General features: G+C 45.0%; 1 protein-coding gene across 18 annotated transcripts in view; it reads left to right on the top strand.

Moving 5' to 3' along the window:
• HSPG2 (heparan sulfate proteoglycan 2) overlaps window positions 1-23962 on the top strand; it is a 230749-nt gene that overhangs the window by 81985 nt on the left and 124802 nt on the right. For 16 of the 18 annotated variants that reach the window (XM_081017900.1, XM_081017915.1, XM_081017911.1 and 13 more), the window contains 13 exons: window positions 481-625; window positions 730-881; window positions 2529-2675; window positions 3315-3478; window positions 6548-6727; window positions 7601-7797; window positions 11391-11538; window positions 11694-11821; window positions 14205-14291; window positions 15950-16008; window positions 17446-17484; window positions 18936-19003; window positions 20492-20632. In XM_081017900.1, the coding sequence (XP_080874026.1) occupies window positions 481-625; window positions 730-881; window positions 2529-2675; window positions 3315-3478; window positions 6548-6727; window positions 7601-7797; window positions 11391-11538; window positions 11694-11821; window positions 14205-14291; window positions 15950-16008; window positions 17446-17484; window positions 18936-19003; window positions 20492-20632 (1655 nt within the window). The remainder of the gene's footprint in view (window positions 1-480; window positions 626-729; window positions 882-2528; window positions 2676-3314; window positions 3479-6547; window positions 6728-7600; window positions 7798-11390; window positions 11539-11693; window positions 11822-14204; window positions 14292-15949; window positions 16009-17445; window positions 17485-18935; window positions 19004-20491; window positions 20633-23962) is intronic. The other 2 variants (XM_081017910.1, XM_081017905.1) reach the window with 1 other exon arrangement.

Genomic DNA, 23962 nt, shown 5'->3' with positions numbered 1-23962 from the left:
ATAGAGGCAGACTCCAGAGTGGCTCACAGCCGAATTGCAAAATTGCAGCTCAGTACAGCAATCAAATACTAGAATCCTTTCAGAGCTTAATGCTACAATCCCAGCCAATATTTTATCGCGTTTATATCCCCCCTCCAAGGAGCTCAAGGTGGTGTTGGTGTGCATAATTCTCATTTAATCCACATTACAACACTGTGGGGTAAGATAGAGTTAAGAGGCAGTGACTGTCCCCCTAGGGCACCCAGTGAGCTTTGTGTTCAAGTGGGGATTCGAACCCTGGTCTCCCAGACCCTAGTCCATCATGCTGACCATTAGGCCACTGCTGGGTAGGCATTTCCACTTGCAGATTTCATGGTCGAGGTGGAAGGAGAGCACGAGAGAGATGCTCCCCCCTTTCTTTTGAGATTCCTGCCTTGCAAGAAGCTGGACTAGATGATACTTTGGTCTCCTTCTAACTCTATGATTCTTCTCCCTGTCTAGCCCCTCCCCAGGTGATCACGCCCCCCGAGGAATCCATCCAGGCCGCCCCCGGAGAGACGGTCCGCTTCACCTGTGTGGCCGTGGGTGTCCCCACCCCCATCATCACCTGGAGGCTAAACTGGGGCCACATCCCCAGCAGCCGCAGGTAAGCTGCGGGTGGCTCAGGTGTGTCTGGTCTTCACCCCCCCCCCACCTTTTTCTTCCACCACCTGGGCTTGGGGATGCTGACTCTACCCCTTACGGCCGCAGGGTATCCATCACGAGCAAGAACGGGCGGGGGACACTGGTCATCGAAGACGTCAAGGAGGCCGACCAGGGAGCTTACACCTGCGAGGCCATCAACGCCCGCGGGATGGTTTTTGGCATCCCTGATGGAGTGTTGAGCCTCACACCTGGACGAGGTAAGCCAGAGGGGCGGGAAAGGCGGGGTGGGGACCGTTTGGGCAGGCGCTGATCTGTCCCTCTAATTAGCATATCTGTTGAAGTATTTCTTTAAACAGCGCGTAGTTCTTTTTGTGTGTGTGTGTTTTTAAAAATATTTATTTGGTTTTTCAGATTAAAATTTTACAATCACGTATCCAAAAAACAACATAAAAACAAGATTCCAAGGAATTCAAAGGTTCCAGTGTGGTGTAGGGGTTAAGAGCGGTGGCCTCGTAATCTGGTGAACGAGGTTCGATTCCCCGCTCCTCCACATGCAGCTGCTGGGTGACCTTGGGCCAGTCACACTTCTCTGAAGTCTCTCAGCCCCATTCACCTCACAGAGTGTTTGTTGTGGGGGAGGAAGGGAAAGGAGAATGTTAGCCGCTTTGAGACTCCTGCGGGTAGTGATAAAGCAGGATATCAAATCCAAACTCCTCCTCCTCCTCTTCCTCCTCTTCTTCTTCTTCTTCTTCCTGGACTTCTTTCCTCCCCTGTGTGGGTCCTATTGTTAATCATTTCCTCCTTCATCTTTTATGATAATCCAAATCTTTTACATCTCCATTGTGTCCAAAATTCACCATTAAACTACAAGTGTTGTTCCAATCCTACTAACGATTTTAGCTATTTACAATGGTTTTTAAGATAGATTATAAAATTTCCCGTTCCTTATTACAATTTTGGTCTTCCTGATTTCTGATTCTTCCGGTCATTTTGGCTATTTCGGCATAATCCATCAACTTAATCTGCCATTCTTCTCTGGTCGGGACTTATACACAGCGCGTAGTTAACCTGTGGCTTTAAAAGAGGACTGGAGAAATTCACAGAGGAGAGGGCTCTGTTTACAGATTTGGGCGCAGCACTGCTTCTGAATCTCAGGTGCCGGAAACCGCAGGCATTGCTCTCGCACTCGGGTCCTGTGTGAACAGGAGACTGGGTCATTGGCCTGATCCAGCAAGCTCTTAATGTTCTTGTGAAAGGCTTACACTCTCAGAGGCTCTTGACAGAGATGCTGCTGGCTGCCAGAACCTCAGTCATGAAACTTAATCTCAGGGTTGTGGGTTTGACCCCCACGAATGTTTCCTGCATTGCAGGGGATTAGATTAGATTACCTTTGTGGCCCCTTCCAAGCCTACAGATCTATGAAATACCATAAAATTATATAGCGGTGGGAATGATAATTTAATGATCGGCTCTCTAAACACTCCTTTTTCTGGTTATTTGGTTATAGCTTTTGATAGAATATAGATAATTGAACAAACCTTGTTGCATTACATTCTTCATTAAATTATCTTTCCATTGATGTATAATTTTATGGTATTACTCCAAAAGAAAGTGGTGTTATGAGCCATCAAATCTCGGAAATACACTTTTCCCAAAAGGTTTCCGCAATTTTGGCCAATAGTGTACATGCAATAAACAGATGCACATGACTCTCTCTTGACAGGACATTTTCCTACTGGCCTTCAGTACTGTCCCAACCTAATTTTATGTCTCTCCTGCATATACTGTGCTGCTGTATTGATTTGTTTGATTTACATCAGTGAAATCTTTTTTAAAAACCTGCTGGCATGTCCATCCATCACCTTGGATCCCTGACAGCCTCCTCTTTTGCTCCCCCACCCCAGGACCTTGCCCAGAAGGACACTTCCACAACGAGGAGACCTCCCAGTGTTTCCCCTGCTTTTGTTTTGGCATCACCAAGTCTTGCCGTGGCACTAGCCGGCACCGCAACCAGATCCGCCTTCGCTTTGACACACCCGACAACTTCAAAGGTAAATGGGTTGGGGGTGTTATAAGAAAAAACTTCTCCTTTTCCCTTATGGGGTATCCAAGAGCCCAGATAGATTCCTTAAGTGGGTTCCCTATCGGTAGGAGAAAATAACAGAGGCCAACCAGAGAATATTGAGAAGCAAAGCAGCTAGTAAGCCTGATCTTTATTGATCTGTTGCAACAGGGTCCTCCCCTCACACAGAAGGGGTGTAGCTCCAGACCACTACCCTAGATACGTCATACCTACATCACAGAAAGGACGGTCTACAGCAGAAATCTGAGTGCTTTGTTTACCTCCTGTCTGCCAGGTTACCTGTTTAATGGTCACTTGATTGGATACCCTGGGGAGCCTGGCCAGTCTTTTGTTATGATAAATACTTAGTTCCTGAGCAAGGTCACAGGCTCACACCCTATTCATATCTTAAGTGTGCCCTTAAGACAGGGTTTGTGAAGGAAAAGGCAATGGGGAGGCTTTTCCATTTTCCTTTGACCTTGCAGAGAAAAGGTTTGGTCAGTTTGGGAATCAAAATGGTTTCAGGTCAGTCTTCCTGTGCTGATCTGTTATGAACATTTATGAACATTTAATATATATCTAAGACCTTAAAATTTTTCTCACACCATTCCTGTGTCACTTTCCCCAGGGGTGAATGTGACGACCCCCTCTCAGCCCGGAACGCCGCCCCTCTCCTCGACCCAGCTGCAGATTGACCCCGGATTGCAGGAGTTCCAGCTGGTCGATCTCTCCCGCCGTTTCCTGATACACGACTCTTTCTGGATGCTCCCTGGGCAGTTCCTGGGGAACAAGGTGAGGGAAGCGAGTTCGAGTCCTCATGGCGCTGAATGATAGGCCAGTTTTAAAAACAGGATTAGCTGCCTTTTCTTATCTTTTTTGTATTTGTTTTTTTGTTGTTGTTTTATTTTGACAAAGTAATAATCATACATAAATAAGAATAAAAATGTGCACCTCACCCCCAAGACCATTCCATTGTAACTATCTAACCATGTAACTAAGCCAAACCACAGGGTGGGGGAGAGGGGCTCAGAGCTTATGTCTTATTCCTTTTTCTAGGGATTCTGTCCTTTTTTAATATTTATTTATGTATTTATATGTATGTATATTTATTTATGTATTTATATATGACTAAACGACTAAACAACAACAACAATGTATTCATTTATTCATTTGACAAGGTAATAATCGTAAATAAATAAGAATAAAAATTTGCACCCCACCACCGAGACCATGCCATTGTAACTATCCAACCTCCCAAAATTTCAGCACCTCTTGCAATGGTTTGATCCCTTTCCGTTTTAACAGTACAGTGGTACCTCGGGTTACATACGCTTCAGGTTACATACGCTTCAGGTTACAGACTCCGCTAATCCAGAAGTATTACCTCGGGTTAAGAATTTTGCTTCAGGATGAGAACAGAAATCATGCGGCGGTGGCGCAGTGGCAGTGAGAGGCCCCATTAGCTAAAGTGGTGCTTCAGGTAAAGAACAGTTTCAGGCTAAGAACGGACCTCCGGAATGAATTAAGTATTTAACCCGAGGTACCACTGTACAGTTATACCTTGTGATAAATACACTTCAGGTTGAGTGCTTTCGGGTTGTGCTCCGTGGCGACCTGGAAGTAACGGAGTGTGTTACTTCCGCGTTTCGCCGCTTGCACATGCACAGACGGTCAAAATGACGTCACGTGCATGCGTGGAAGCGGCGAAACGCGACCTGCGCACACGCAGATGCACTGTCGCGTCTTACATTCTGTTTGGGATGCGAACGGGGCTCTGGAACAGATCCCGTTTGCATCCCGAGGTACCACTGTACAGATTCTACAAACACCCTCTATATCTCCTCAAAATCATTTCTCCTGCCTATTCCCCGTCTTACCTTAATGGCACTTGTCAATTTATCATTAATAGCTACATCCCACACCTCTTTATACCGTTCTTCCACTTTATATTCCACCAGATGTCAAAGAGAAAAACAGCTACCAGACTTTTAGAAGACATTTGAAGGCAGCCCTGTTTAGGGAAGCTTTTAATGTTTGACGGACTATTGCATTTTAATATTTTGTTGGAAGCCACCCAGAGTGGCTGGGGAAGCCCAGCCAAATGGCCGGGGTGTAAATAACAACAACAACAACAACAACAACAACAACAACAATATTCTGCTTGCTCCTTCCACTTCCTAGCTATCATAATTTGTGCAGCTGCCATTTGTGCGCAAGTCCTTCATAGCCTATGAACCTTCCACCCCGTCATAAATTGATAATAATCCTCCTTCTGGACTTTCGGCTAGCCTTAAGCTTAGCTGCCTTTTCTCAAGTCGGAAAAATGACCCTTCTCACACTGACTGTCAGCAGTGGCCCTTCAGGGTTTCAGAAAAGGGAGCATTCCCAACCCCTAGCTGAAGATGCTTCCAGGCATTGAACCTGGAACCTTCTGCATGCCAAGCAGGTGTCCTTCTGCTGAACTGGGGCGGGTTGGGGTGGGAGGCTGGGAAGGTACGATGGGTGTCTGCAGAGAGTGGGAATAATAATAATCAAATAATAAAATTTGGTTTATATTCCGCCCTCCCCAGCCGAAGCCGGGCTCAGAGCGGCTAACAACAGTAAAAGTAAAAGGGAGGTGTGATGAACCATAATCTGCAGATTAGGAATGTAAGGAGAGCGTGCTGGATCCGACCACTGGCCCATCCAATCCGTCCTCCTTTTCTCACGGTGGCCAAACAATTGCCTGTGGGAAACCAGCAAGTAGCTTCATGGGATGTCCTCTTACGAGGGAGAGAATCGTTTCTCTAGCCTCGCTCTTTCTTTCTTTTTACAATTTTCATTAAATTTTCTTTTACAATTGAAAATACTTGTTTAAACATTCCTAAAATATCAATGACTACCTTTCTTCTCTTTTCATGGTTCATTTTGCCTTTTCATAAATCCCTTACTCCATAAGTTTTTGTAATTTTTTTAATAATTTTTTTTATTAGGAATTACAACAGAACATTTTATCAATAAAACATATCATTCTCATTCCTCTCCTCCATTTTCCCCTCCCCCACCCCAAAATAGAAAACCCCCCCTCCCAATCCCCCTCCCAGACTTCTCTCAGCTCCTCCCTTTGGTTTTTCCATACTTATAATTCTCTGCATATTATAAAATTGTAAAAATCCTTAACCTATCTGTCTATATGTTATTAATAATAAATTTCTGAATGTTTATTCGAAACCTGCCAAGGAGTCCAGTTCATTTTGTTGTTTCTTTAAATACTTTGCAAAAGGTTCCCATTCTTCTTTGAAGTCACAGTTGTCCTTATCACGTAGTTTATATGTCAATTTTGCCAATTCCGCATAGTTCATCAGTTTCTCTTGCCATAGTTCTTTAGTCAGGGTTTCTTCATTCTTCCAACCTTGTGCTTTTAAGACTCTTGCCGTCGTCGTCGCATACATGAAGATATTCTTAAATTTCCTTGGCACGTCTTTCCCTAAAATCCCTAACAAAAATCCTTTAGGTTTTTAAACAAATGTTAATTGGAACATTTTCTTCAGATAAGTTTTTGTATCCATTCTTCCTTTGCTGGGACTTCTATTCTTTCCCATTTTGGCGCGAGTAACATTCTTGCTGCTGTGTAAGCATACATGAATCAATTTCTATACGATTTAGGTAGTTCTGTCCCTATAATTAGGGCTCCCTCCTTTCAGGGTTTAACTTTCTCTCGCTCCCCAGCCCTCCAAGACATCCCTGCAGTCATCCAAGGAAGGTTCCCAGCTCACATTTCTGCTGAATGGGCACATGGATTAATGGGGGTGGGTTGGAGGGCCAGGGTCTACATTTGGGGTGTCCCCTGCTGACCTCCCTCCCTCTCGGCTCTGCCTGCAGGTGGACTCCTATGGAGGTTTCCTGCGCTTCAAGGTGCGCTACGGCCTGGCCAGGGGCCAATCGGAGCCTGTGCAGAAACCCAACGTCGTGATTGTGGGGAATGGGCAGAAGCTGATCTACCGCGTGCAGGTGCCCACCCAGCCCTCGGTGGTGAACCAGCGACAGGTCCAGTTCACCGAGGTGAGTGCGGCTGGAACTGGGAGGGCTTGTTGTGCTAAGGCTGAACGCTCCTCTCAACACCTCTGCGAAGTAGGCTGGGTTGGGGTGGGGTGGAGAGCGGGCTTTGCCCAGCCCAAGATTCATCCCTGAGCAAGGATTTGAATCCAGATCTCTCCCTGCCCCTCAGAGGCAAATACTCATAACTGCCACGTCACACTGAACTTTAAGGTGACTCAAACAAGTGAGCCAAGCTGGGTTGGGTGGGTAGAAGCAACATTACCCTTATTTACTTTATACTTTTATTGTTTTTTTCCTTTCGTATAGACATATTTTTTTATTGATTTTCACAGGTTTTGCAAGTTTGCTTCTTTGCTTTTCTTTGAATTTTGAGTTCCCACCTTGACTTCCATGACGTTTTTATTCCCACCTTATACCTACCGCGTTACATGATGGTACTTCATTCCGCTGCTCGTAATTCATAATTCAGTTTTCATTTGACCATAGCCGTTCTTCAGATACAGTAGACCCTCAGGTTACATTACTCTTGAGTAATCGGGTTGCGAAAGCAGCAAACCCAGAAGTATCCAGAAGCGGTACCTCTGGATGTGGATTTTTCAGGGTGCACACGGACCCCCGGAATGAATTAAATTTGTCTCCAGATGGTCCACTGTAGTCTAAAAAGGGTCTCTCCCCTCTTGTTTTCCATATAGATTTTTATGATGTGAAGTGGTATGTGTTGAGTTTTTTTAGTAAACCATTTCTTTAAAACATTAACAGTCATACGATTTGTGGCCTTCTTCGCAAGCGCTCTCGGGGCAGCCCATGCAATAAGTGGATTTCTCCTGCAGCTTTTGCTTAGCCATTTCTTCACCTGCCGGGTGTTCCCCTCTGTAGGAACACTGGGAGAAGGAGTCGGGAGCCTCTGTCAGCCGTGAGGAACTGCTGCTCACCCTCCAGAACCTGGAGGCGGTTATGATCCAGACCGTCTATGATAACCGGATGGCCAGTGTGGGGCTGAGCGACATCGTCATGGACACAACCACCACGGAGGTCACCGGATTGGGCCTGGCACATGGCGTGGAGGAATGCAGGTGTGCCAGCGATGGGGGCACCTGCTGACATCCAGGGTGGTTCTGGGCAGGGAAGTTGGGGGGCTCGAGCCAGCTTGCTGCGACCCTGCGCCTGTGGATTGTGTCCAAATTAGTCCTGCTCAGAGGAGGCTAATAATAATAATAACAATTTATTTATACCCCGCCCATCTGGCTGGGTTTCCCCAACCACTCTGGGCTGCTCCCAACAGAATACAGTAGTACCTCAGGTTACATATGCTTCAGATTACATACGCTTCAGGTTACATACTCCGCTAACTCAGAACTATTACCTCGGGTTAAGAACGTTGCTTCAGGATAAGAACAGAAATCGGGCTCCGGCGGTGCGGCGGCAGTGGGAGGCAGTGGCGTAGCGTGGGGGGTGCAGGGGGGGCCGGCCGCACCGGGAGCAACATCTGGGGGGTGCGCGCTCGCACTCGCAGCTCTCTGCCCCTACCTGGCTCACTCACTCTCTCTCACTGCAGTGCTGGCTGTGCAAATCCGATCCGAGCCGCTGGGTCGCCGCCCACTGTGGAGAGGGTGGGTGCCAGGCGTGCGGTGCCGAGAGAGAGCGAGGGACTATCTGGGGGAGGGACAGTGCAGCGGCCACCCAGCGCAGCGCTGAGCACGGGAGAGAACCACACCAGACCAGACCAGGCAGCAGCAAGAAGAAGCTGGCAGCGGCAGCAGGTTAGGGGTTAGGGGGCGCAAATTACTTGCCTTGCCCCGGGTTAGGGGGCGCAAATTACTTGCCTTGCCCCGGGTTAGGGGGCGCAAATTACTTGCCTTGCCCCGGGTGCTGACAACCCATGCTACGCCGCTGGTGGGAGGCCCCATTAGCTAAAGTGGTGCTTCAGGTTATGAACAGTTTCAGGTTAAGAACGGACCTCCAGAGCGAATTAAGTTCTTAACCCGAGGTACCACTGTATTAGGTAAAGGGATTCCTGACCGTTAGGTCCAGTCGTGGACAACTCTGGGGTTGCGGCGCTCATCTTGCTTTACTGGCCAAGGGAGCCAGCGTACAGCTTCCGGGTCATGTGGCCAGCATGACTAAGCTGCTTCTGGCGAACCAGAGCAGCGCAGGGAAACGCTGTATACCTTCCCGCCAGAGCGGTACCTGTTTATCTACTTGCACTGCGTGCTTTTGAACTGCTAAGTTGGCAGGAGCAGGGACCGAGCAACGGGAGCTTAGCCTGTCGCGGGGATTCGAACCACCAACCTTCTCACTGGCAAGTCCTAGGCTCTGTGGTTTAACTCACAGCGCCACCCGCGTCCCCAATTAAAAGCACAATAAAATATCAAACATTAAAAACGTCCCTAAGCAGGGCTGTCTTCAGATGTCTTCTAAAAGTCAGGTAGTTGTTTATTTCCTTGACATCTGATGAGAGGGCGTTCCACAGGGTGGGTGCCACTACCGAGAAGGCCCTCTGCCTAATTCCCTGTAACCTCACTTCCTGCATTGAGAGAACCACTAAAAGGCCCTCAGAGCTGAACATCAGTGTCTGGGCTGAACGATGGGGGTGAAGGCACTCCTTCAGGTATACTGGGCCGAGGCCATTTAGGGCTTTCAAGATCAGCAGCGACACTTTGAATTGTGTCTGGAAACGTACTGGGAGCCAATGTAGGTCTTTCAGGACCGGTATTATATGCTCTCGGTGGCCACTCTCAGTCACCACTTGCTGCCACATTCTGGATTAGTTGTAGTTTCCGGGTCACCTTCAAAGGTAGCTCCACTGAAATTAACCTGCTGACATTAGTGTCTGAGTTGCAAGTCAGATCCTCGCTCCATCCATAGCTCAGTATTGTCCACACTTTTTTATTTTATTTTATTATTTTATTAACATATAAAACACATACATTTACACAATACACGTACACAACACACTACCTAATTTTCATAACATAAAACATACCTACATTACTCTGTATAATACCTACCTATACTATACATATCAATATACCTACACACCTACCCCATACGGACACCCAGCAAGTGACTTGACTTCCAGCTGTTCTCATTAGCTACTTTATTTTTCCAACTAGCTTAAACGCATTTCATTCTTTCTTTAATCTCTTCTTTTATCTTAACTTTACTCTCCTTTCACTCTAATCATTTTCTTTTTTATATATATAATTTTTTATTGATTTTAACATATAAATTATAAAGTGTACCACAAAACTTATCACTTATACAATCTTTTTAGACATCCATCAGCACCTCTGATGATCCACCGTTTTAACCACTTCTTATGCATTTCTTAACTTTATATTGCCTTTATATCTCTTAACAAATCATCCTTTCCCCTATCCATTTTTGCAATACTTCCAATAATACTCCTCACAAAACTTCTTGCAAACCTACAAACGTCGTCTGATCATCACAAATAATTTTTAAATAGTCCATAAATTTACTCCAGTCTTCCGTGAATTTCTGGTCCTGCCGGTTTCGAATCCTTCCTGTTAGTTTATCTAGTTCTGCATAGTCCATTAACTTCATCCACCATTCTTCAATCATCGGTAATTCTTCTTGCTTCCATTTTTGGGCCAATAATATTCTTGCTGCTGTCACTCTAATCATTTTCTGGATTCATTCAGTATAAGTATTGTCCACACTGATTGGCAGCAGCTCCTGCTCTGCAGGGTTTTCGGCAAGGGTCTCCTCCTATCTCTGCCTGGAGATGCTGCCGTTGGGGCCTTCAGCATGCCAAGCAGCTGCTCTAGCACTGAGCCATGCTTCTTCAGCACATGCGACCTGCAGGCTGAGTTCGTCGCCTCTGCGACCTGCCTTACAGAGAGTTGGCAGTGTCCTTCCCGGCAGCCCATAAACCTGCTGTGGCGATCACACAGGGTCCCCGGACGTTTGATGGTCTATTGATCCCTGTGCCACCACTGTGATTGCTTCCCCTCTGCCACCAACCCGTTTCTCTCGGGTACACACGGAGTCCAGACAGTTGTTAACATTAAACCAAAAAAGTTTATTTTATAAGCCTTAACAAGTTTATGATTTCAGATCATTTTTCTTGTCAGTTTCTTAATCTTAGGTTCTTTCCGGCCTATACCTTCCTAATAACTTCTAACTAACGTATTTTTCGCTCTATAAGATGCACCGGACCACAAGACGCACCTAGTTTTTGGAGGAGGAAAAGAAAAAAAATATTCTGAATCTCAGAAGCCAGAACAGCAAGAGGGATCGCTGCGCAGTGAAAGCAGCAATCCCTCTTGCTGTTCTGGCTTCTGTGATAGCTGCACAGCCTGCATTTGCTCCATAAGACACACACACATTACCCCTTACTTTTTAGAAGGGGAAAAGTGAGTCTTATAGAGCAAAAAATACGGTAATTATCCCAACTGTCTATCTGAATCCTCGTAACAGATTCTCTCACTCTCTCACATCAAACTATCCCAACCCACAGACGTATCCTCACTCTCCCTTCTCTAACACCCAACTGACTCCTTAACAACACTAACTCTAACTCTGACTCCTCCCCTTGGGTTCCCACTTGCCAATCACTTCACACTCATTTAACCCTTTCCTTATGACCCAGCATGATGTCACTTAGGAGGGCTGTCTTCACCTTCTGTTCATCTCTCTGCAGGTGCCCCTCTGGGTACGCCGGCCTCTCCTGCGAACGCTGCGAGGCCCATTTCAAGCGAGTGCCCGGCGGGCCGTACCTTGGCATGTGCTCTGGCTGCAACTGCAACGGGCACTCCAGCACCTGCGACCCGTTCTCTGGCTACTGCCTGGTAAGCTTGCCAGCGGGTGGCAGGGGTGGCGACGGCCACTGGAGGAGGGGCGCGAAGTGGGTTGTCTGGCGGGGGGAGGGATTTGGGGAAAACTGCGCCCTGCCCTTCACCTCCCTCTTCCTTTTGTCTTTTCCGCTTCTCCCCCTGCCCCACAGAACTGTCAGCACCACACCGAAGGGCCCCAGTGCAACAAATGTAAGCCGGGTTTCTTTGGAGACGCCACCAAGGGCACCCCCACCGCCTGTCGCCCCTGCCCCTGCCCGTACACCGAAGCCCCCCGCAGGTGAGTGAGCCGAGTGTCTTTGCGTCGCGGGTTATCGTCGTCGGGGTCTGTCCTGGAGGATGTTGGCAGCCACCTGCCCTCTGCGGACTTGGCAGGCTTTGCAGGAAGGAGATAAGGAAAGGACCAAGATGCACAGCTTCCGGGGGTGGGTGGGTGTGCCTGCAATTTTCCTGTTGCCCTGAAAGCAAACGTTGAGCCTGCAGGGAAGGACAGTGGCCCGGTGAGTCCATATCCATGAATTTACCTCTGGGAACACCTTGCCTTGTATAGGGGTACCTTAGTTCTCAAACTTAATCCGTTCCAAAACCAAGGCGTGCTTTTCCATAGAAAGTAATGGAAAACGGATTCATCCGTTCCAGACTTTTAAAAACAACCCCTAAAACGGCAATTTAAGTTGAATTTCACTCTCTAACCATTGATCCATAAAATGAAAGCAATAATCAATGTACTGTACTATAAAATAAGTAAGACAGCATTGTAAATTAAAATTATTATTTTTTCCTTACCTGCACTGATGATAGTCATTGTTTGGGTGGGGGGCTTTTATCCATTTCCGCAGTCACACAATCAATCAATCAATCAGTTCAATAGCTGAACTGGGTTCCACACAGTCACAAAAACAAATGAACCGAAAAAGCCTCAAAAACAAAAACGCAAAATAAATAGCAAGTACAAAAGTGCCAAACTTAATCCGTTCCGGAAGTCGGTTTGACTTCTGAAATGTTCGAAAACCAAGGAGCAGCTTCTGATTGGTGCAGGTGCCCCGGAAACAACAGCAGACAGCCGCTTCAGATGTTCGGCTTCCGAAAAACATTTGAAAACCAGAACAGGTTTTCTTTTTTTTTATAAATGATATTTATTAAAATTTCAGAAAAAAGAGTTACATAAAAAACCAGAAAAGTAAAAGCAAAAGACAGAAATAAAAATAGAAGAAAAATACAGACTACAAAATACAGAATACAAAATACAGAATAAAAGAATAAAAAAACACTTAAAAAAAATATAGATCAATCTTTCCATGCCTTACGTTCATATCCTTGTTTCCCTGACCTCCTCATACCTCCCTCTTTTGTATTCCAATTCAATTTGTTAATCCAACAATTCCTTTCCCTCCTTTTTAATCCTAATCCTCAATCTTGATATATTGTAACATTAGATTTTTACAAATTACCAGAACAGGTTTTCGGCGTTTAGGAAACAAGGTGTTTGAGTACCAAGGCGTTTGAGAACCAAGGTACCATTGTATGCCTTTTTCTGGGTAATTCAATCCGCCTGAAAGGAAAGAGCCCTCCCCCTCTCTTTAGTTGTGCCATGCACTTGCAGGTCCGTCTTGCATCCGCACAGACCAGGGCTTTTAGTGTTGTGGCACTGGCCCACTGGAATGTGTTCCTGGTGAACCACCTGCAGTGCTGGCATTCAGGTGCCTTGCTTAAAACACACCTGGCTTTTCCTGAAATTGAGCTGTGTGGGCGTATCGGTCTGATCTACCCTTTTGTTACACATTTTGTGCTTGTTTTACGAACGTATTTTTACTGTGGGTTTTATGCTCTTTACCATCATGAGGTAGGTAAACAGGGTGAGTAGGTAAGTAGCAGGTAGGTAGGCAGATTGATAGATAGATGATCAATTGTTTAGGAAGGCAAATAAGAGTAGGTAGGTAGATTAGACAGGCAGGCAGATAGACAGACAGACAGATGTTAATCTTATTTATAGAAATACTGTAAAAATAATGAATGTTAGAAAAATGTTGGAATGAAGTTATATGGCTTTAGTAGAAATGTTATAAGGAGTCAAGTATAAATAGATTAATAGTGTATTAAAGGGAAAAATAAGGTTAGAATATGTTAAGATAATTATAGGATAGAAAACAGAGGAAGATGGAAAGGAATTGCTGAAATAATTAACAGAAGTGGAAAATAAAAAGGGAGGTGTGAGGAGGTCGTGGAAATAAGGGAATGAAAAATAAGACATTGAAATTGTTTTGTGTTTGAAATGGTTTGTGTCTTGCTTTGTTAGTTTTATGTTTCTCTTTTTTCCCCTTCTTTTTTTGTCTTTCTGTTTTGTTGTATTTAAACGGTTGAAAATTAATAAACATTATTTAAAAAAAAAATAGACAGGCAGGCAGATAGACAGACAGACAGATAGATAATAGTATATTTTAATGATGGTGGCATTGAAATTTGTGCAAATAAATAGATAAGCAAGTCAGCTATGAATGGGCTGCTGATGTGTGCCACTCAGTCTGCAACTGGGAAGCTGCCCTCGCCCACGATCAAGGGCGAAATGGGCCTTGCCAGCCATTCACCCAGAGGCCTGCATTCCCAGCATTGTGGGGCAGAGGGTTGGTGGCGCCCATGGTGACACTGCCCTCTTCTCCTTTCAGGTTTTCAGAGTCCTGCTTCCTGGACACAGACGGGCAGGCCACCTGCGATGCCTGTGCCCCAGGCTACACTGGACGTCGCTGCGAAAAGTGAGTAGGCTCCTTGTTGTAGTTTCAAACTGTATGTTGGAGCTGCTGGGAGCTGGAGTCCAGCAGTTTCTTGAGAACCACAAGCTCTCCATCCCTGAATTGGACCATCATCCCTGAACATAGGCCAGGCTGGCTGGTGCTGTTGGGAGTTGGGGTCTAGCATTTTCTGGAGAACCACAAGCTCTCCATCCCTGAACTGGACCGTCACTTGCCTTCGCTGCCCCTAGTTGCCATCATGCTAGTCATCATCCCTGAATATTCGCCAGGCTGGCTGGTGCTGTTGGGAGTTGGGGTCTAGCAATTTCTGGAGAACCACAAGCTCTCCATCCCTGAATTGGACCGTCACTTGCCTTCGCTGCCCCTGGCCACCTCCATCACCACTTTGCCATTTTTAAACACAGGGATCAGGTATCAGTTGGGGAGTCTTAACAACATCTGGAGGGCTACAAGTTCCCCATCCCTGAACTGGACCATCTCTTGCCTTCACTGCCCCCAGCCGCCATCATGCTAGTCATCATCCCTGAATGCAGTGGTACCTCAGGCTACATACGCTTCAGGTTACAGATGCTTCAGGTTACAGACTCCGCTAACCCAGAAATAGTGCTTCAGGTTAAGAACTTTGCTTCAGGATGAGAACAGAAATCGTGCTCCGGCGGCAGCAGGAGGCCCCATTAGCTAAAGTGGTGCTTCAGGTTAAGAACAGTTTCAGGTTAAAAATGGACCTCCAGAACGAATTAAGTACTTAACCTGAGGTACCACTGTATACGATGCTAGTCATCATCCCTGAATGTGCTGTTGGGAGTTGGGGTCTAGCAATTTCTGGAGAACCACAAGCTCTCCATCCCTGAATTGGACCGTCACTTGCATTCACTGCCCCTGACTACCTCCATCACCACTTTGCCATTTTTAAACACAGGGATCAGTTGGGGAGTCTTAACAACATCTGGAGGGCTACAGGTTCCCCATCCCTGAACTAGACCGTCACTTGCCTTCCCTGCCCACTCCATTGCCAGTCTGCCTTCTTTTAATGCTTGAATGAGAGAGGTGTGTCCCTCCAGATGTTATGGGACTCCAACTCCCATTATCACCCCTCACTTTTGGCCTTGTTGGCTGCTATGGGTGATGGGAGTTGGGAGTCCCATAACATCTGGAGGGACACAGATGTTCCCCATCCCTGAACTAGACCATCACTTGCCTTCCCTGCCCACTCCATTGCCAGTCTGCCTTCTTTTAATGCTTGAATGAGAGAGGTGTGTCCCTCCAGATGTTATGGGACTCCAACTCCCATTATCACCCCTCACTTTTGGCCTTGTTGGCTGCTGTGGGTGATGGGAGTTGGGAGTCCCATAACATCTGGAGGGACACAGATGTTCCCCATCCCTGAACTAGGCCATCACTTGCCTTTACTGCTCCTGGCTACCTCCATCATAACTTTACCTTGTATTTAAACTACAGGACCTCACGTCTTCCATATGCTAGTAAGCTACAACTACCGCCATCATCCCTGACCATTGGGCATGCTGTCTGTTGGGGCTGATGGGAGTTAGAGTCCAGCAACGTTGGGGAGGGGGAGCAGAGATGTTTCCTACCCTTGGCCACAAAGTGATTTCAGGGGGACACTGATAAAGTTGCAACTTAACATATTCCCCCCCCCCCAGATGTGCTCCTGGCTTCAAAGGAGACCCCATCCAGCCACGAGGAAAATGTGTGAGGATTGGTGAGTAAAACCTTTGAACACACGCAATTCAGGTTTGACTCCAGAGTCACCCTGTTAGGGCAAAAGCTGCGAAAACTCAGCATTGAATAACTGCCGGCTGTCTCTAGTAGTAGACCCATTGAAATGAAGGGACATGGCTAACTTAGGCCCATTCATTTCGGTGGGTCTACTCTTGAGTAGGACTCTGTTGAGAACAACCTGCTGAAACTTCCTGCTGAGTAAGCCTGAATAGGATTGTGCCATGGAGCACAGAGGGAGAAATTGGGCAAAGGAGATTGCAGACTGGCCCTCCCCACCAAGGAGAAGAGCAATGCGCCTGTTGTTTTCCATTCACAATCTGTCCTAGAATCATAGAAATTGTAGAGTTGGAAGGGACCCATGGGTCATCTAGTCCAACCCCCTGCAATGCAGGAATCTCAGCTCAAGCACCCATGTCCTGATGAAGTTTCTTCTGCCAATGAGGGCGCAGGCTGGTCAGGATGAGCTTTCAGGCCTTCTCAGGGGAACCTCGTCCAGAGTCAGACCCTTGGTCCATCCTGCTCAGTACTCCCAACTCTGACTGGCAGCAGCAGCAGCAGCAGCTCTCCAGGGTTTGTGGCAGGGAGTCTTTTTCAACCCTACCGGGAGATGAAACCTCGGACCTTCTGCATGCAAAGCAGATGCAATGCCACCGAGTTGTGGTCTTTTTAAAAATTGAAAACAAAGCAAGTTTCTAGTCCTCATTGTTCCGAATCAAGGGCTGGTTTAAGGAGGAACAAAGGAAGCAGCTTTATGCCCTTGGCTCCTGGCTTATGAGCTGGCTTAACAATAGGCATTATGTGCATTTATGTGTATTTTAATGAACTGTTTAATGAACTGAACAGAGTGAAAGGTTATGAGTCATGGGGGTGCAGAGATCGTTTGAATGAACTTAGTGCCTTAGATTATATTTTTAGTTGCTATTTTGCTAATGCTTTTAATATCGTTTTGTAGATTCTAAATGATTTGTTAATCACACGACTTGCCGTAATAGTGAGGTTTGGCCTATTTTTTTAGTTGCTGATTTGTTCGGTTTCTTAAAGATAGAAACTGTCTCGCTGATAATTTGTGATTTGTTTCATATGACGCGTGTTGTATTCGCGATGCGCTAGTATGTTTTGTTATGTTATGGTTATTTATTGGTTGTAAGCCTCTTTGAGATTCATTTGAATCAATCAATCAATCAGTCAACCTTCAGCTAGGTTTGAGGCCAACGTCTGACTTCCAAACACGATTGTGGGAACCACATTGTCACGTTCAATCAAAGTTTAATAGCGCTACCATCTTGCTGCGTCTCACAACTCTGAAGCGTTGGCCTGCTTCGCTCTCCCCACCTGGTACACATAAGCCAATATTTCATGTATTGCTGGCCAAACATTTGAACCCTTTTGACAATTTCTTTCTCTCTCTGATTTCCAGGGTTCCCTCCTACTCCTGAAACTGATACTCTACTAGAGGGCAAGTCGTCATCGCTGTCACATTTGCGTTTTCTTATCACCCCCCCAAACCCCCCCCCTCACTGTCTTTTTCTTTTTATAAAAAGAGTTTTTATTTGATTTTACAGCTTCATTCACAATTGTAATCACAAATAATAAGAATTACACAAGATTCTTCTGAAACTCAAGACTTCTCCCCTCTGTGGGTTCTTTGAGTAACTTTTTTAAACTGCATATTATAAGTCCATCTAATTTACAATCCTCCATTGTATCCAAAATCTATGTAGCGTTGCAAGAGTTATTTAAAACCTGCCAAAGAGTTCAAGTGTTTACAGTGGTCTTTCAAATATAATATAAATTTGTCCCATTCTTTATTGAAGTTTTGACCTTCCTGGTTTCTGATTTTCCCAGTTAAACTTGCCACTTCTGCATAGTCCAATAATTTCATCAGCCAGTCCACCCTGATAGGAATTTTGTCGTCTTTCGAACCCTGGGCTAGAAGCATCCTTGCAGCTGTTGTAGCATACATCAACCATATTTTCAGTTCCTTTGGTAGCTCTGCACCTACAATTCCTAACAAAAAGGCTTCTGGTCTTTTAACAAAAGTTATTTTAAACATTTGTTTTCAATTCGTTGTATATCGTTTCCTGGAATTCCTTTATTACTTTACAGTTCTACCACATACAATAAAAGGTGCCTTCCTTTTCCTTACATTTCCAACAAACATTTGAACTTGTCCTGTACATTTTTGCTAATTTACTCGGAGTTAAATACTAGCGATACATCATTTCCATATAATTTTCTTTTAATGTATAACACGCCGTGAATTTCAAATCCTCTCTCCATAATTTTTCCCATGCTGCAAACTGTACGTTGTACCCAAAGTCTCCTGCCCATTGAATCATAACCGATTTAACTTCTTCATCTTTAGTAAACCATTCCAACACTTTCTCATTTCCTATAACTGTCACCACCTCCTTTCTTTCGCACGGAATTGCAGAGTTGGAAAGGGACCTTCAAGAGTCATCTAGTCTGACCTGCTTCAAGGAGAGCTCAGCCCCTCTGTCACTCACCTGCTTGCTCTTTGCACCCTCTCTCTCTGCCTTCCTCCTTGTACTTCTTCAGCTCTTCCAAATTCTCTTCTCAGATGTTTCTACCCCTTTTCTCACCTTGTTTTGCTTCCTTTCACCTGCTGGTTGCAGCTTTCTGAGGTTTTGGACTTGGGAAGGTCTTTGCGCAGTCCTGCCTAGAGACACTCAGGATTGAACCTGTGGCCTTTTGCATGCAAAGCTCTGCTGCACGAAAATTCTAGTCCTCCTGGTTTTGCGCGTCGGGACGATTTAAGTAGAAATACAAGGAAGCTCCTCTGGACTGACTTAGACCTTACGCTGGGTTTTAGCTAGGCCATGGTGGAAAAAATACATTTTCCTGCCTGGGTTTGTCTCTCTCAACCTCTCTTTACTCCTTGTGTAGGGCAGAGCACCATCGAGTGCGACAAGAGAGGGAGCAGCGAAGTGTCAGATGGTGCTTGCCAGTGCAAGGTAAGCCGGGCCATAGTTTGGAGGTTCAGACTCCCCTGGGTTAGTCGTGGCAAGATGAGACAAAACGGTGAAACTTGAAAGCCTCGTTATCCGCTCATTCGCCTTTTGCGAATGGGAAGGCCCCAGATCTGTGGGGTCCACGGTTGGGTTTTTGCCATGATAAATGAATTCCTAAATTAAATTTCAAGAGGAGCTCTGAGAACATCTGCCCAGCTGCTGAGCTTCTGTTCTCAGCATGAGATTATTTCAGAAGTACAGTGGAACCTTGGTTCTCAACCTTAATCTGTTCCGGGAGTCCGTTTGACTCCTGAAACTTTTTGAAAACCAAAGCGCGGCTTCCGATTGGTTGCAGGAGCTTCCTGCACTCAATCGGAAGCTGCGTCAGACGTTCGGCTTCCGAAAAAGTTTGCAAACCGGAACACTTACTTCCGGGTTTGTGGCGTTTGGGAGCCGATTTGTTTGGGAGTCAAGCCATTCTGGAAGCAAGGTACAGCAGGAATCAAGCTCCCAGACTCCTTTTTTTTTCCCTGAGAAGAAGCATTGATGTCACCTGCCAGACCGCCTGGTCATTGCCCTTTGCTTTGGCGGGCAAATCAGGCAATGACAAGGCTTTTAAGTTGTACTCTTTTGTAACATATTAGCATGGCCTAGAATGTGACCCTCAGCTGAGCTGAACAGATTTATTATGCTATGGACTGCTGACTTTTGGTGAGTCTATGAGATCTATCTCCTTTTCTCGTCCTTCTGCAAAGTCCTTGTAGCGTTCCCAAAGCAAGGAAGGATTGGACTCTGATTAATAAAATACACAAGAGGCTTGACCAGCAGGACTCTGGGAGGAGTGCCAATAATAATAATCCTGTCCAACCCTTGGCCCAGGACGTTTTATTCACAAAAGAACTTTTCACACAGTGTTCGTAAGAACCAATCAGATTTCCTCTGAGCATTTCAAAAAACCCCATGGGGGACAAAGTCAGATCAGAAGAAATCCTCTTAACTACAAAGAAACTATTTCCTACTTGAGCATGCATACGTAGTTCAGAGTATATAAAATAGGAAACAAGGAGGAATGCTTTTAGGAAACCCCGGAGATCATAAACAGCAGTAAACAGGAGAGGAAGACAGGTAGTATTTACCATCTCCTTGTCAAATCTCTTCCTGGCCCTAAGATTAACAAAACCAAGGAAAGGTACATCAGAGAAGCTGCCTACTATCTTTATGACCCAGGATGCCTGGTGAACAACTGGCCTGTGTTTAGAATGCTGATAAGTGCCTGTCAGGCATAGAGAAAGAAAATGGACAGTAGAGAAAATGGGCAGAGATGCAGAGGCTTGTGGGATTTGATCAGAAATTATTGTCAATGAATCAAACCCAGTCAACACAATGCATTCATCGCGGACACAATGGCTTGCTCCATATTTCATAATTCCTCATAGTAATCACATCTGATCATTACAGCCCTCTCCTCCTTCTCCTTCTCTTTCTCCCTAGCCCAACGTCATGGGACAGTCATGCAACGAATGTGCTACGGGCTCGTTCCACCTGAGCCACGCAAACCCCGAAGGCTGCCTGCGCTGCTTCTGCATGGGGGTCTCGCGCCAGTGCACCAGCTCGTCGTGGAACAGGGACCAGGTGAGGCATTCCCAAAGTAAAGGAAGGATTGAACTCTGATTAATAAGAATACACACAGAGGCTTGAACCAGCAAGACTCTGGGAAGGGTGCGTATAATAATCTCTCTCTCTCCACCCCTCGGCCCAGGTTGTTTTATTCACGAAAGATCTTTTTACAGAGTGTTCATAAGAACCAATCAGATTTATTCTGAGCATTTCAATAAACCCCACGTGGGGACAAAGTTAAACTACCAAAACTAATTAAGCAGGCATACTTCTGGGGTAAATAAAAGAGAATATAATGAGTATGGGTTGCTTGTGCGTAAGTTGCCGCCTCTCCAGGCTTTGTTGCCTTGGTAAACCTTTCAGTCTGGGCAGCCCTTCACTTCGTGGCTGCCTCAGTCGCTAGCAGAATCCGTCAGTGGGCGTTTCTTAAATCTTTTCCAACATAAAAGTTGTTTGACACCCAGTCTCCTCCTACTCTCTCTGCGCGGAAGTCTTCTGCGCAGGGTGGGCGTGGGTAGCGGGGGACCAGTGCTCTCCCCGCTGGTGTCCGGTGAAGAGTCCTGGAGCCCTCTCGTCGATTCCCCCATCAGCCCCTCCTTATCCCTGGTGTAGCGCTGATTTGCTTCCCCTTCTGCGGAGCTGCCTCTCTCCCTGCTGGGCCCTTCTCCAGCATCATTTGAGAGCCTTCCCTCCGCCTCTAGCTCTGATGTCAGTTCCCTGACAGAGAACTACAAAGGAGTACATTTGGCAACCCCGGGAGGTGATAAACAAGCAATACACATGGTAAGAAGGATGGCCAGGAGGACACCTTCATGTGAAAATCTGTTTCCTGGCCCTAAGATTAACATCCTGAGATTAACATATCAGAAAGGCTACTTCAAAGAAGCTGCCCATTATCTTTCACAGCCCAGGATGCCTGTCTGGTGAAGCAACTGGGCTGTGTACGTGACTTGTCAAGAAAGAGAAATGGAACAAGGATGCAGAGGTGTGGATTGATCAGAAATCATATCATAATGGCTTAAACCCAGTCAACGCAATGCTTTCATTGCTGACACAGATGGCTTGCTCTATATTTGTTATAATTCCTCATAGCAATCCCACCTGATCACTACAACCAGGTATTGCTCCCTGGGGCCGAGAAGGCGAGTCCTTCTTTTTCTTTTTTTAAGTAAATTTTTATTGTTTTCCTTACATATTCTTTTCCAACAAATTATAATAACACCATACATTCCCTTTGACTCTGCCAAGTCGTGGCTCCCCTCCCTCCCCACAATGGTATATTTAACCCCTTTCTGTCGCACACATCATTCTCATAATAGTACTATTATACATTGGAGGTATTATGTCAATCCTGCTAGTGTCTTAACCTCTTTACAATTCTTCTTTAAATATTTGATAAATTTACTCCAGTTATTTTGGTATCTTTGATCTTCCTGGTCCCGGATCCTCCCAGACAGTTTGGCAAGTTCTGCATATTCTGTCAATTTCACCTGCCACTCCTGGATAGTTGGTATGTCTTGTACTTTCCATCTTTGGGCCAGAAGGGTTCTCGCGGCAGCTGTAGCATACATGAACAGATTTTGGTCTCCCATTTTTATTTCTGTTCCTATTAAACCTAATAGACACGCTTCCGGTCTTTTGGGGAAAGTATATCTAAATATTTTTTTGAGTTCATTATAAATTAATTCCCAAAATCTTTTTACCTTATTGCAGGTCCACCACATATGGAAATAGTCCCCATCTGCCTTTTTACATTTCCAACATTTTCTTTCTTTTTTTCTGTACATTTTAGCTAATTTTACTGGCGTCAAATGCCATCTATACATCATTTTTAGTAAGTTTTCCTTTAAAGCCATGCATCCTGTAAATCTCCAACCCTCCTTCCATAGTCTTTTCCACGCATCCAATTCGATGTTATGCCCAATATCGATTGCTCATTTTATCTTTGATTCCTTTACTTCTTCGTCTTTCGTATACCATTCTAGCAGTAAACTATACATTCTTGATAAAGTTTTATCTTTACAGTCTATTAACTCAATTTGGAATTTCGATTTTTTATCTTCGAACCCATTTCTCTTTTTATCTTCCTTTAATAAGTCACTAATCTGGTGGTATTGCAACCACCCTGTTAACATCTTTTCAGTTTGGTCATATGGTTTGAGCTTTATCCCTTGGTCTGTTTTCTTAGTAATATCCTCATATGTTACTCTTTCCCCTTCCATGTTCACTTTTTTTGTTGTCAGCACCTCAATTGGTGATATCCACCACGGTGTCTTTCTTTTCAGGAGGTTTTCATTCCGATCCCATACTTCATATAAAGATTTCCTAACCACATGGTTCAGGAAACCTTTATGTACCTTTACTTTGTTATACCATAGGTACGAATGCCAACCGTATCTATTGTCGTGGCCCTCTAAATCTAATAGGTCAGTGTTTTCTAAAGTCAGCCAGTCTTTTAACCATACCAAGCACGAAGCTTCACAGTATAAAGTCAAATCTGGTAAATCAAAACCTCCTCTCTCTTTCTTATCTACTAGTATCTTCATTTTTATCCTTGGCTTTTTCCCCTGCCAGACAAATTTCGCTAATTTTTTTTGCCAGTCCTTAAATTGTCTTGTCCCTTTTACCACTGGTATTGCTTGAAATAGAAATAGCAATCTAGGTAATATATTCATTTTTATCACAGAGATTCTGCCTAATAGTGACAATTTTAGTCTGCTCCATATATCCATATCTTTCTTAATTTCTTTCCATACAGCCTCATAGTTGTCCTTATACAGGTTTATATTTTTTATTGTCATCCAAATTCCTAAATATTTTATTTTTTTAACTATCGCAATCCCTGAGACTACTTGTAATTCTTCCATCTCTTCTTTCTTCAAATTTTTTGCTAGCATTTTCGTATTGTTTTTGTTAAGTTTAAATCCTGATACCTTCCCAAACTCTTCCATTCTTTTTATTGCCTCTTTTACACTTTGTCTTGGTTCTTCCAGCGTTAAGACTAAATTATCTGCGAAAGCTCTTAATTTAAACTCTTTTCGTCCCACCTTAATGCCTCTGACCTCTGATGATTCTCTTAGCTTCTTATTCAAGACCTCAAGAACTGTAATAAATAACAAGGGAGACAAAGGACATCCCTGCCTAGTACCTTTGGTTATCTTGAAGTTATCTGATATATTGTTATTAATTATTAACTTTGCTTTTTGGTCCGAGTAAATCGTGTCAATACCTCTCAAAAAATTTCTCCAATTCCTAATACTTTTAAGTTTTTTTTCATAAAATGCCAAAATACATTATCAAACGCTTTTTCCGCGTCTATAAACATTAGTACTGCCTGTTTCTCAT

The sequence above is a fragment of the Podarcis pityusensis genome, assembly GCF_964106645.2.
Source record: "Podarcis pityusensis genome assembly, chromosome: 8".
Classification (NCBI taxonomy): Eukaryota; Metazoa; Chordata; class Lepidosauria; order Squamata; family Lacertidae; genus Podarcis; species Podarcis pityusensis.
The sequence above is the reverse complement of the archived record's forward strand: the minus strand, read 5'-3'. Positions and strand labels throughout refer to the sequence as shown.